At 43.0% G+C, this 13529-nt stretch overlaps 1 protein-coding gene across 4 annotated transcripts in view; it reads right to left on the bottom strand.

The window, feature by feature from the left end:
- Window positions 1-1121: 1121 nt before the first annotated feature.
- Window positions 1122-13529, bottom strand: part of fermt2 (FERM domain containing kindlin 2) — a 40870-nt gene continuing 28462 nt past the window's right edge. For 2 of the 4 annotated variants that reach the window (XM_083998409.1, XM_083998411.1), the window contains 9 exons: window positions 10629-10763; window positions 9968-10017; window positions 9218-9342; window positions 8951-9057; window positions 8634-8852; window positions 5844-5864; window positions 4680-4804; window positions 4373-4514; window positions 1122-3646 (listed from right to left, as the gene is read on the bottom strand). In XM_083998409.1, coding sequence (XP_083854535.1) covers window positions 3473-3646; window positions 4373-4514; window positions 4680-4804; window positions 5844-5864; window positions 8634-8852; window positions 8951-9057; window positions 9218-9342; window positions 9968-10017; window positions 10629-10763 — 1098 coding nt within the window. In that variant the 3' untranslated portion in view covers window positions 1122-3472. The remainder of the gene's footprint in view (window positions 3647-4372; window positions 4515-4679; window positions 4805-5843; window positions 5865-8633; window positions 8853-8950; window positions 9058-9217; window positions 9343-9967; window positions 10018-10628; window positions 10764-13529) is intronic. The other 2 variants (XM_083998410.1, XM_083998412.1) reach the window with 1 other exon arrangement.

Genomic DNA, 13529 nt, shown 5'->3' with positions numbered 1-13529 from the left:
AGGGGTCTGAGGAATTCCACGTCACTAGGTGGAGCCATGGCTGATGCATCGTTACTTCCCATACACACTGTGAACACAATAGGCCAGATCCCGCTGGAATATGAGCTATATAGGGAACATCAGAAGCTGCGGAGAAAGGCAAGAGTGTATGCTTCCACATCTAGATCCCACCTACAAGTGAGTCTTGATTTGCAGTGTGCTTCAAAAGCTCGGTTGGAAGTTGGCGCTGTCAAACGCCCCGGTTTAAGCGTTGGATTGGGACATGTCTTCAACGAGAACAGGGTGTTCTTGCAGCTCCCACTGTGATGCTGCTGCAGAACACATCTGATCACAAAACTGACAAGAAGGTGGATACAAGCTCACAAGCTGCTGAATGGAGCACCAGCTATTAATTATCCAATACTTAAAGGCTGACTGCAGTAGTCCACTGTAAAAGCAAATTATTAGACATCAATAAGAGAAGAGTGGATGATATTCTCAGTTTTTAAAGTGGATTTGATTATGCAAGAGCTCTGTTGTTCACAATAAACTGTCCTTCCTTCCACACTGACTTCATCTAATCTTACACAAGCTGTTGTCTAACCCGTTTTAACTGTTGCCTGTAATTATAGTCATCCTCATCATCTTTAGCATCACCACAGTGGACATCAAGGGGTGTGAGCTGCTCCCCAGTCCCCACAGCCACTTACACCTCCGTGCTCCAGCTGCTCAGCAGGTGACAGGGAAAAAATGTGCCACGTCCACTGCAGGGGGAGGAGGATGGGCAGAAGCCTGCAAATAGACTAGAGTGTCTGCAGGTGTTCTCTGATCTAATCTCCTCCTCAATCTGGCACTCGGGTTTCTGCTGGGATGCCAGGTAAACATGAGAGATTTGGGCGAGGAAACCTTTGGAAAAGTTTGGAACGTAGTGAGGATGAGACGACGGGAGAAAAGCTGAGGGAGCACAGATTGTTGTACGGTGCCATCTGATGGACAAACACAGCAAGTGCATACGGTGTATAGTGAAGTACCATATGCACCTTTTAATTACTTCTACTCTAAATAAAAACCATGTACAATCAAGAATAGAGAACACTGCGTTTAAATAAAAATTACTTTATTTTTTAAAATAAATGCATTTTTTTACAGTCAGAAAGCAGAGCAGCAGGACATGCACTGCTGCTCTTGACACTGGAGGCAAATAAAAACAACATCAGAGAAAAAACAAAACAGACTAGGCTTGATTTTCCTCTTACCTCTGTTCATTTTTGCTGATTTGTCTCAAACTCCAGGGTCTAAACAATGTGGGTCTCCTTCATATGGACATTATTAAATGGCACACTTCGGCTGTGACAAAACCAGACAAGTAAGTGAAGTATTTTTAAAAAGGAGCTGAGCAAATTAAATTTGCAGCAAAAAGAAAAAAAATTGCTCAAAGTATCAATGTCAGTCTAAGAATGAGCTAAAAATGATGCAACTTAAGGTCACAGATGTTCAGCCGCAAGTTGTAGAAGAGGAAGCAGAGAAATCAATAAAGTTAAGGAGTAATGCACGAAAAAAAGAAAACATTTAAAAAGGCATACGTTTCTGAATTTTAGAAAAAAAAAAAGTACTCGACAAACATCTTAATCAAACCTGGAGTTTGAGACTAGTGTTATCTTCATATATATTCATATATATCTTCATCTGAAAATTCAGTAAGACCACAACATTAGCAGGCACAATTCTGAATACTACACATGTTGACAGATGGCTCCCCCCCCCCCTTTTTTTCTGAACGGAAAGACTTCCACACCCCCCAAAAAGCAGAAAAAAAACTGTACAATTCTATAAAACGTTTGTGTTTTTACATTAGTTACAAAAAAATAATACTTTATTTACTGATCCTTCATACTGAGGACAGAAGAGAAAAAAAACGCTTGCATATTCATTCTTCAAACTCAGTGACCTTTTGCTGGTGTGTAATGATAAAAATGATAATAATAACAATATTAATACTATACGGTGTGAGAAACAGTATGGCAGTAAAGTAAAAGTCGGCACAAGGAAGTGACAATCCCTTGTGTTATGTAGTGTACACGCACGAAGCAATGAGATGTCAGAGGTTCAGATCTGGATGCAATTCAAAGTGTGCCATTGTGATTTTGCTACTTAGATGTGTGGTCACAACAGCAGCAGCCAAAAAACAAATACATTTGGCAAAATGTTAATGCGTTAATGGCACATCCAGGTCAGAAAATTAAAAACCTATACTGTCAAACTCTGCTTAAAGTTTGGAAAAGATAATGTGCATTTTAAAAAATCATTTAGCTTCTTCTTGATTCTTTAAATATATATTTTTTCAAAAACTAACCATTAAAACTGTCAGTGTGATGAGACGTTTTAAATACACATGCACAAGTGATCTAACTTAGTTCAACATCTCCACCAACCACAGTTTTTAAAAGGCGTCTTAAAGAGACAGTACACAGTCCAAACACGAGACTAAATGACTTTTTAAAATGAACGCTTTCGCAGCGAGGACATTTAGGTTGGCTGGAAACAAACAGGACACCCACCCCAAGTGCACTGAACTGTAGTGTGTTTTCAGACATGCTCAGCATTAGCAGTCTATCACATCCAAAACAAAGCTCAGACTCTCCATATCACACCTGTCAGCTAATACAATGACGATTCAAATAGAGAGAATAGACTCCCCGGCTCTGAAACAAAGACAACAGACATCAAAAGCAAAAAAGGAAATTTAAAAACAGCTTATTCATAAACAGGACTGTATAGTGTAGAAGTGCTTACATGTGACTTCAAAGAGATTAAACCCTTCATAGAGTGGATAGGATGCACACCGGTGTTTACAGATACCCTCTTTTTGATTGGACTCTTTGATGAAGCCCATCTTTTAGGATAAATAATTAGATATAACTGTGAGTATCTGTGGCACTATATCACAACAATGTTTTCATGACAGTTTGATGTCGGCTCCTTTAGTCCAGTTCTAGAAGAGAGAGAGAAAAAAAAACACAGCGAGACAAAGAGTGAAGAGGAAATAAAGGATCTTTGGGATTAAATCTGGTGTTCGATTGGTTTTTAAAGGGTAGTCATGGACGTAAGTTGATGGCCATCAGTCCAGGAGGAGAGGAGGCAGGAAATCGTAGAACACTGGACAAATATCCCAGTTCAGGTTTGTGTAAGGCTTCTGTTCAACCACAGGAGTTAAAGTTCAGAGTTCATCTGGACTGCGTTCAACCACAAATTAGTGTTGTAACAAATGACCTTGTCGGCGTTAATGCAAGAAGGAACTAGAACAATTAAAACGATATCAGCATGGCAACAGTTGTGCTGCTCTGGACGCTTCAGCACAGCTCCAAACAATTAAAAAGACTGAGAAATAGGAGAATAAAATAAACCCATACAATGTGTTCCACCCCCCCACCGCTTCCCTCCTGGCCCCCTGACCTACAATCGTTGACCCCTGGTGGATGAGGGGAGGGGCGGCTCAGACCCAGCCGCTGGTCAACTTATAGAACATCTCCTCATCTAGAGACTCGTTCTGGTCCTTGGCGCGCGTGGACAGGAAGATGTAGCCGCCGATGAACTCGTGGACCACCTTACAGTCCACCTCGGCACAGGTGAAGGACAGACTGGGCTCGTCTGCAAATTCCACCGTCACCTGAACACACAGAGCACAGAGCATGACGTCAGCCTAGCTCTGGAAATAACTGGAGAAATGTAATCATGTTTGGTAATGGAGACAACAAGATGAACGGCACTGCAATGTAGCGTCCAATGTTTCCCTGAATTATTGTTGACAGAGCCCAGAGAACAAGTGCACGACCAGAAAGAGGCTATTACAAGTCACATCTATTACAACTCTGCCATAGAAAGAAGTAACAAACAAACTTCTCCTTCAACATGATCCAACATTTTCTTTTTTTATAATTAAAAAAACAACTGAACAGATGAATACACATCTAAAATGTTGCTGCTTATAACAAACGGGTAGTCAAACCCAATGGAGAGTTTCAGACTAAAATCAATGTGGCAGAACCAGAGCTAGTCTTTTATTCCACTTCTCTTCCCTGTTAAAACCTGGCACCTACATTACCCACAATGCAATTTAACTACTGACAGTTAAGTGTAGCTGAGGTGTAGATATTTTAATTTGTAGTCTTCAGCTGTAGCAGATGCTGAATCAAGAGACTTTGTGCAGCTTCTTTTGGAGTCGTAAAAGGCTCAACACATTTTTTATCTGTTAATCAGTGGTTTAGATGACTATTTGTTTTGGCTCCAGAAAAAAACGACTTCCAATACTCCACAGAGCATAGAACTAGGAATATAGAAGTCTATTCAAGGGAAATCTAATAAAACAAATTGCAATTTTCCAAGTGTTTCCTACCATCTTGATCTCCCAGTTGACGTTCCACTGCTTCATGTTGCTAAAGCGCCAGGTCTTAATGGCATCTCCAGAGCTGGGGTCCATCCGGATCAAGCGGTTATAAGTGATGCCGATCAGCTCCTCCTTCTTTATACCATGGAACCTGCAGAGAGGAAGAAAAAAACAAAACAAGAAAACACTGTGAAATTAAAGTGGGTAGATTAAATGATCAAATGAGCACATTAAACTCAGTGTGGGTGATGGAGATAAAAGTACAAAAGACATATTAGCAGTTTACTGAACTCAAGTCATCTGGGACAAAACTTACTTGGCGAGGAAATGAGTCATTCCAAACTCAGGCAGGGACTGCCACGCCTGGATGAAGCGCATCTTGGCCTCGATGAGACTCATCTGGGCCACATTCTGGTGGGCTTCGAGGATCCGGGCTGAAATCTGACAAATACACAATCGCAGATATTACACACATGAACGTTTCAGTAGTCTCCCACCAGCTGAAGTCACCAAAAACACTTAACATATCCCAAAAGTGAACAAACATATCCCATCACCGCACTTCAACCACCCGATGCACCCAGCTCCAAACACGCACCCAATGCGTAAATAAGCCGTGGCTAGCTCCATACAGACAGTGTCAGCCAATACCCATAGAGCTGTCACAGTAAAAATCTACTTCACACAGCTAGGAACTATAAAGAGAGGCGAATAATAAACCTATGAGCACACTAAAGAGTCAGACTATGGTTAGTAAGCCAAGGGAAGCGTTTGTCTGTGTGTACATTTTCCCACTGTCTTTAAACGTAACATTTTATCCATCAATTAAGACAGCCACCATAGGTTAACCGTCTCAGATGAGGCCGACTCTGCTGCCGACTCTTTCTTCTGCATGTTGAAGAGCTACAAATGTGTGTTCACGACCCTCGAGATCACTACTGATTTCAGTTCATGCGAGTGCGATATGAAAAATGTGAGTCATCGCAGCGCACAACATTTTTCCAGTCTCCCACATGTTGCACTAAGCTACTAAGGAAACACAACAAATGTGGATGTCAGAAATTCATTCATCATTTTGTTGCCGTTTAGAGCGAGGACACACACATGGAAACATTTTCTCAGCACTGAGCACAAATTCAAGAGTCAATGTTTCAACAATTATAATGAACTGAAATCAGCATCTGTCTAAAGGGTGTGGTCATCAATCTCTATAAGCCTATAAAATTTGATTGACCATATAGATTTGTGGACCAATGATGTAAATTAAGTACAAAGACAATAACAATATGCATCATATGGCTCCCTGAAGAGATAAGAGAGCATAGAGAAAACACACAGACTATCAAGAAGTCTACTATCCATTCTTCTAGAAGCTACGATGACTACATCCTACAGCTACTTAGAGAAAGGTTAATATTCAGCGTCATGCACTTATATATGTTTTTTTTAAGGCACGCAGTGGACACACAGCTCAACTTACCAAGTCCCTGATATAGCCTGGCTGAAGAGGGGAGGTGGGGATGGGAGGATGACAGAGAAGAACGAAGGAGATGCATAACAAAGTGAGAGGAAGAAATACTGGATAAAGAGTACAAGCAAGTAAGATCAGTGTTGAGGGAGGAGTGTAACAAGCAGGAGACCATGACTGTAATAAAAAAAAAGGGTCAAAGTTGGAAGAGGGCATCATGCAGTGTTCGGCCACAGGAGGGACAGTACAGCAGCAATCTGACAGCTTTTATATTTCAAGACTTTCACAATACACCGCTTCCCTGTAATTCCTCCTCCGTCCACAAGGTGGTGATAAAAGCCAGGCAGCAGACACTGGAGGCACCGAAATGTAGGAGTGTCATGTCTCCCCAGCTCCAGGAGTTTATTATTCTGACCGTATGATTTTCTTTTCTCTTATGTAAATGTACGGATTTGGCCGGAGACCATTCTAGTCCATGTAATCTAAAAAATCCTGTGTGTGTGTATCCGCCGGGAACTGCAGCACGGAAGCCTCCTCAGACAAATCTTGCCACAGGAAGTCCAGTTTAAGGGAGATGGGGAGGGGTCACAGCTGACTGAGAGCTAACGGGCTTTTCCCAGACAGTTTTCCCGCGCAGCATTCCCAGGCATGGCTCATTTCCTGGTGCCCCACACCCACTACATGAGTTACACGGCTACATGTGTGTGAGTGCACCGGCACATGCACATACAGTACTGTACATATAGGCCATTAGCCTTTCATGTTGCGCCTGGGGACACCCTCTATCAGACTGGCTTTGAGAGGGAGATTGGAGCTGGGCCAGAAAGAGCCACAGCCCCACACACACACACACACACACACTGTCAGGGTTATACTCTTAAAAAGTCCCAGTCCTGCCCCCTGTTGAAGCTGGACTCTGTTACATACAAAGAATTAAAACCATGGAGGCTTTTTTCTTTATCCGTCTTTAGTAAGAAACACTGAAACATGACACTGGAGTCTTGTCTTCTCCTGCTATTGTAAGTGAAGTGGGTCAGGGACAGTGCACTTTGACATTTGAGCTGCTAATCATTGTAACCAAGATAAGGCAACTATTATTTTGTCAGTCTTCAACTACAACAGCTCCCATGAGTGTGTGATGACACACACACACACAGTATGACTGATGAGAGATGTACTGTAGTTCCTGAATGCTACATCTTGATTAGAACGACGGGCTCCTAAAATATCAATAATGTGCTTTTCAGGAAAACAAATGAGAGGAACTCTCCATGGGAAACAGCTGCAGACCGGGACCAGGTCTCTCTGGGTTTAATGGGTAAAAGTGCATCATTTGATCTGGTTTGTGAATATCTTTGCAACTTTGCTTGAACACGAACTGGTCACTTTAGCACATAGCAAAATATATATATTTTTTTATTAGAAATGGTGAATCAATTGTTGACCACAGCTGAATTTCAATGACTTCCTGGGAAACTAAAGTGAGACATGAAGAGAGAGAACAGAAACTTTATGTGGTACTTCTGCAAATCTGGGTCATTTGAACTTTTTACTATGCTGTGTGTTCATCAGGAGGACCATGTCATATTATGCATGTTTCCTGTTGTTTATGTCATTGGCATCATGGGTTTGTCCTATCAGAGGTGTTTGCAGCACATAGAATCAACTGACAATGCTAACACCTACAGAATGTGATTCTTCTTGGTTTTGAACCACCAGTCATCCATTTTTATTTTAATAATATTTCATAACATTTTAACAGTTGCATTTGAAACACAGCTTTCTGGGTCTTTGTTGTGCATCCATTCTCAATAATTATTCCATTCTCTTCAGATTCTTTCTTTTCTTTTTAGACCACTAGTCCATTTTATTTCAGACTATTTCTCAGACCTTTGCCGAGTCATCACTTTCTGTGCCAACATCCCTCCAAACACATCACTAACCCCCCCCCCAGCAACACTCAGCTTTTCTAGTAGAACTTAAACACATCCAGACAGAGTGAGTAAGCTATGGTGAAGGCCACCAACCCACCCCCCCTCTCTCTCTCCCTCCCTCACCCATCTCCAGCTCACACAGCCATGGCAGTCGTGTACTCAGCTGTTCCAGTGTGCACACACCAGCCTGTTGCTTACATGCAAATCCGCCGGGAGCATTGTAGAATTTTCCTAACACTTGCATGAAAGTTCATTCATTCTTCTTCGGTGTTTGAATGTTACACCTGCTAATTAAATGTTTACTATAGCCATAGGGTTGTGGCCACTCCCATTAGGCAAAAAACAAAAAAAGAAATTGGATTTTACTGCTTCACCTCCATGTAGGATAAACTACCTACAGATTGAGTGACGGGCTTCTTTACCTTTCCGGCCCTTTTGTTTTCAAACACAAAGACCCAGAGCCGAGGTACAGTATCTGTTACAGTCTGACATGGGCTCTCCTCTACTGTAAGCAGCATGTTGAGTGGTTTGGACGTCTGCTGTCCTGGTTTCCCCTCGGACAGAACGGGGTGGGGTGAGGGAACACGGGGAGGAAGGAGGAAAAGTAAAAGAGGGGGGAGTAGAGGGAGGCCACATTCCAATGCAAGACAACCCTGATGCCAGGAGGCGCCCATCTGGGAAGCATCAAATGCTGCTCCGTCTAAACTCCACAACCAACTCATCAAACAAGTAAACAACCTCCCACAAAACACACATTAGACCAGATAGTTACCATCTTCTTTCTGCCTCTTTCCAACTACACGCTGCACCAAATAGACCTTATGGTGCTGTACATTTAGAGGTACTGTGTTTAAAGTACCATGCTTACCTGCTTGTTCTTGTATTTCTTCAGGTAGCGCGGGGACACCAGGCACTCTGGGTTGATGTCGGTGGTGATGGGCTCGATGAACTGAGGATCTGGGTTCATGTGCTGCATCTTGAGGAAGGACAGGATGTTCTGGACCTCCAGGTTGTAGGAGCTGTCGGCCATGGTTTTCCCTTTGGAGGCCAAGCGACATGCAGCCATCCAGTGGGCGTACTGCTTCTCCTGCAGGAGACAGTCAAACGCAGGTGATTAAAAAAACAAAAAACTGTCAGAACAAAAAAAAAACGTTGCAGATTACGGTGCCATAACTTCGGATTTACCGTGTCACACCGCAGCCAGATCTCGTTCATGCCATCGGCCACTGGGATTAGCAACTTGATGTTGAATTTCTGGCCCGAGATGTTAACATCTGGAGTTACCTCACAACCTACACATGTGAAGCCATGGTGCAGAGCGGAAAAAAGAGGTCAAAGATCACAGCCATTCTTTAGACACAGCACCAAAGATAACACACTTGCAGCAGTAAAATTAGGCATTTCTTTGCTTTTTCTGTGTGTGTCTCTATATAAATGTATATTTATCTGCACCTCTAAGATTCATTTGGTGAGCAGGTGTCCCGTGTGCCTCCTCTTTACTCTTGTAACAGGAAATTGTGATGTCCTTGAATGTGCACCAGTACTGCTTATAACCCTTCAGCGTCAGCTTCTTGGGTCTGGAAAAAATGTAACAGACAGAAAGAGACATGTCATACTTAAGACAGATTGAGCAAGAAAAAAAAACACCCATTTTCTTTATTACTGGTCAAGAGGAAGAGTGGGGGAGGGGGAGATCATACCCGAGTGCAAAGGAAAGAGAGAGAATGGGATGGGAGTGGGGGAGTGTGGGAGGGGGGGCTCAAGTGCAAAGTCAGCGTGGTGACTAGGAAAAGAGCCAGGATTGGACAAGAACATTACTGGAAACCCATTAAAGAGGAAATGCCTCTTGATATCGTACCCCCCACCCCCGATGGTTTATACATTTTATGAGACAGCCGCCCCAGGGGCCACCTGCCTGTCAGCAAAGGCTTAAAGCCAGAAATGGTTCAAAATGTGCTTGATCCAACTGCACAAAAAAACCTGCAAACTCAGCCTACAAATGTCCTTTGGCAGAGAACTTGCCCTATTATACTGATGCAAAACAGGCAACAGGTCTCTTATATATAGCCAGAAAATGTTATTTGCTGGTTCAGTGATGGAGTCAACATATTTTGGAAAAAATATGCTCTTTGCACAATAATACATAGTTTTTACAGACAGTGTTTCTGATAGAGAATGTGGGAGTTGTGGATGTGAACTCACTTGAAGACTTTGACGTAGTCGGCTAGCTCAGGAATAGATGTGATGTCACCCTAGGAGAAAAGGGAAAAGCCCATTGTTAGTACAAGCCCTGAAGAATTTAATGTAAAAAATGTGAACATGGTAAAACATAACAAAGACTTTCAGGATTTACTTTTTACATTGTCAAATGTCACTCAATGTCAGACAAGTATTTGTTGCGTAATATCACACAGTTCAGTTTCCTCTGATAAGCTGTATAAACTTAACTTTCCAAGGCGGGGCTGCTGTAACTATAGATATACAGTATATGTTTGTGGCCTTCATGGGGGTTTGTGTAAGTGGCTCACATATCTCACATCCCCAGCTCTTTTGCTGGATGCAGCAGTCATAAATAACAGTGTGAAATTCTGCGCTCAGAGTGAATTTCTTTGTTATTTCCCCTCCCATGGGTCCATGTGCAGTGTCTATGTAGGTTTCCGCTCCTGTTTAACACCACTGATGAAAGGAGACTTCGACAGAACACAGCAGAGAAACAAAGGACCAAATGTGTGCCAGCCAGGCCTCCACAACTGGGTAAACGAGTTCAAATAATGAAAGAAACACTTGGACAAGGCCAGTGCTATAATCTAAAAGCACAAGTTATTTTCTATGATGATATGACTTGATGTGTTGTGTGTCATACCAGTGTGTTGGACGTCTTCCCTCCCTCCAAAGTAATCTCCAGGTCTGACAGGGCTGCATCCACCTCATCCACCTCCTTCTCACTGTTGTTCATGTGGTTGTCTGAGGCCATGATTGACAGTTTGTTGATGTGATACTGAGGAAAAGGAAAAAAAAATACAGAGAAATTTAAGAATGTTTTTCAGCATCTTCCTTTTAGACACACATAGTGTACACTTCAGAGACTTTTGAGAATCAAAGCTAGCTGTTGTGCTGTGGAAAAAGTCTTTATTAAAATCGAGTTTTTGTTGCCCAGATTTACTGAAGCCTATCAGGTGAAAATCAGCTAGCGTCAGAGACGGCCTTAACAAAAGAAAGGTGGAGAACTGTTTGCTACTCAACACTTTCATCAACACTTTTTCCTGCATGCTACTGGTGCATAAACAATATCACCTGGTATTATAAAAGAAAACCAGTCTGCGATAATTACCATATAAATACTTAAAGGCTTGTTGGCATTTATGTTAGCGAGTGTTGCCAACTGTGTCTTTAAAAACGAGGAGACTAGTTTCAGGATGAGGAGGAGAATCAAGTGATTGATGACGATGATTCACTGGGAAAAATTAGCGGTGCGGTTTAGACAATGTCTCTGAACTGTAATGACCTATAAAACTTTTGTTCCCGGGAACATATGTGCAACAGGAACAATGGGATGTGGTTACAGACTGTGCCTTCTTGCAGCGACGCAGACAACGATTCGTTAAGTCTGCGCCATTACTGAAAATCTGACCGCGGTTTCCTCTTAGTGTGAGTCACGCACACTAAATACAACCTGTTGACAAATGGTATTTATAATGTCAACCCATCACCACCCCCCACCAATACTCCTTCATTGGAGGTTACAAAAGAATTTCTGCAGCACTCAAGGTTCCTAAGAGCACAGTGGCCTCCATAATCCTTAAATGGAAGAAGTTTGGGACGACCAGAACTCTTCCTAGACCTGGCCGTCCAGCCAAACTGAGCAATCGTGGGAGAAGAGCCTTGGTGAGAGAGGTAAAGAAGAACCCAAAGATCACTGTGGCTGAGCTCCAGAGATGCAGTGGGGAGATGGGAGAAAGTTCCACAGAGTCAACTATCACTGCAGCCCTTTGTATTGGGCAGGTGATGAGCAGTGCCTGGTTTTCTCCACACATACCGCTTAGAATTAATTGCAAAAATTGCAATCTTCGTCTCATCAGACCAGAGAATCCTATTTCTCATAGTCTGGGAGTCCTTCATGTGTTTTTTGGCAAACTCTATGCGGGCTTTCATATGTCTTGCACTGAGGAGAGGCTTCCGTCGGGCCACTCTGCCATAAAGCCCCGACTGGTGGAGGGCTGCAGTGATAGTTGACCATCTGGAACTTTCTCCCATCTCCCCACTGCATCTCTGGAGCTCAGCCACAGTGATCTTTGGGTTCTTCTTTACCTCTCTCACCAAGGCTCTTCTCCCACGATTGCTCAGTTTGGCTGGACGGCCAGGTCTAGGAAGAGTTCTGGTCGTCCCAAACTTCTTCCATTTAAGGATTATGGAGGCCACTGTGCTCTTAGGAACCTTGAGTGCTGCAGAAATTCTTTTGTAACCTCCAATGAAGGAGTAGAACCATCTCAAGGAGGATCAGAAGAAATGGACAGCATGCAAGTTAAATATGAGTGTCACAGCAAAGGGTTACTTATGACCATGTGATATTTCAGTTTTTCTTTTTTTAATACATTTTGTAAAAATTTCTACATTTCTTTTTTTCTGTCAAGCTGGGGTGCTGAGTGTACATTAATGAGAAATAAAATAAACTTTTTTGATTTTGGCAAATGGCTGCAAAGTGAAAAATTTAAAGGGGTCTGAATATGAATGAACAGCTGTAGGGAGAGTGAGAGATACAGAGGCAGGGTTTGAGAGAGATATGTGGGGCTTTAGCCAGCTTGGGTTACAGAATGTGGGACAAAGGGCTCGCGATGACACTCCATTCCTCTGCCACTTCCACAGTCTTTTAAAACGTGATGGGCTCGTTTCCTGTTTGTGTGCGTGTGTGTGTCTGACCACATATGTTTACTTGCTGAGATACAAAGTACAACCTGTACCCTGAGAGTTTTTTTTCCCCCCTGGGCAGCAGGACTATGAGGTCAACTACTGTTCTTGAATCCCTATTACCTCATTTCTGTGTATTGCTGAAGTGAAACTTCCAGGTGAGAGCATGGTAGCACAAGCCAGCGACATGCTGGAAGTGGACAATCACTGCTCTTTATTTAGCCCCTGTTTATCCACTCCCAGCAGTGAAACCTTAGCCAAAACGCTGAGCTCATACTACCCAGCTGAAACATAGTAGTAGCTACCGAAGTGCTAACAGACAGGTAGCGACAGTTTGGCTGCCAGTCTAAACACCCGACTCAGATACGCATCTCTCTCAGAGAGAGTAACAAGAAACCAGTTAAGTGTAATTATAACCGGCCTGATGAAACACACCTTACACCTCGGGAGTGTAAAGTGGCTTTTAGGGGAATGTGAGCAGGTCTATGAGACTGTCTCTTGCTGGGGTGGGTGGTCCAGGCTGAAGCTCTGGGTCCTGTGGCCCAAGATGCTCTATAATTACCCCAGGGGTGAAGACAGGGTGGCGTCCTCAGGTCTTGGCGCCCACAGTTTATGAGGGTCAGAAATAGCAGGGCCACTACCCCTAGACTGAAGGGGGCAACCTAGAGGGGCTCACATCTGTACATCACTTCCACTCTCCCTCTTGAAATCCACTTTTGCTACTGCACTTTCTTCTGACGGTACTTTAAACTTGTGTCGGTGTGTGTGTCTGTGCAGGAAGGAGCAGAAATTACTCAACTGCATGACGCTGACAGCCGTGACCTTACACACAAACATGCTACAACTCCCTTGATATGAC

This window comes from Trachurus trachurus, assembly GCF_905171665.1.
Source record: "Trachurus trachurus genome assembly, chromosome: 22".
NCBI lineage: Eukaryota > Metazoa > Chordata > Actinopteri > Carangiformes > Carangidae > Trachurus > Trachurus trachurus.
Note: the sequence above shows the minus strand (reverse complement) of the source record. Positions and strands in the feature narration are given on the sequence as shown.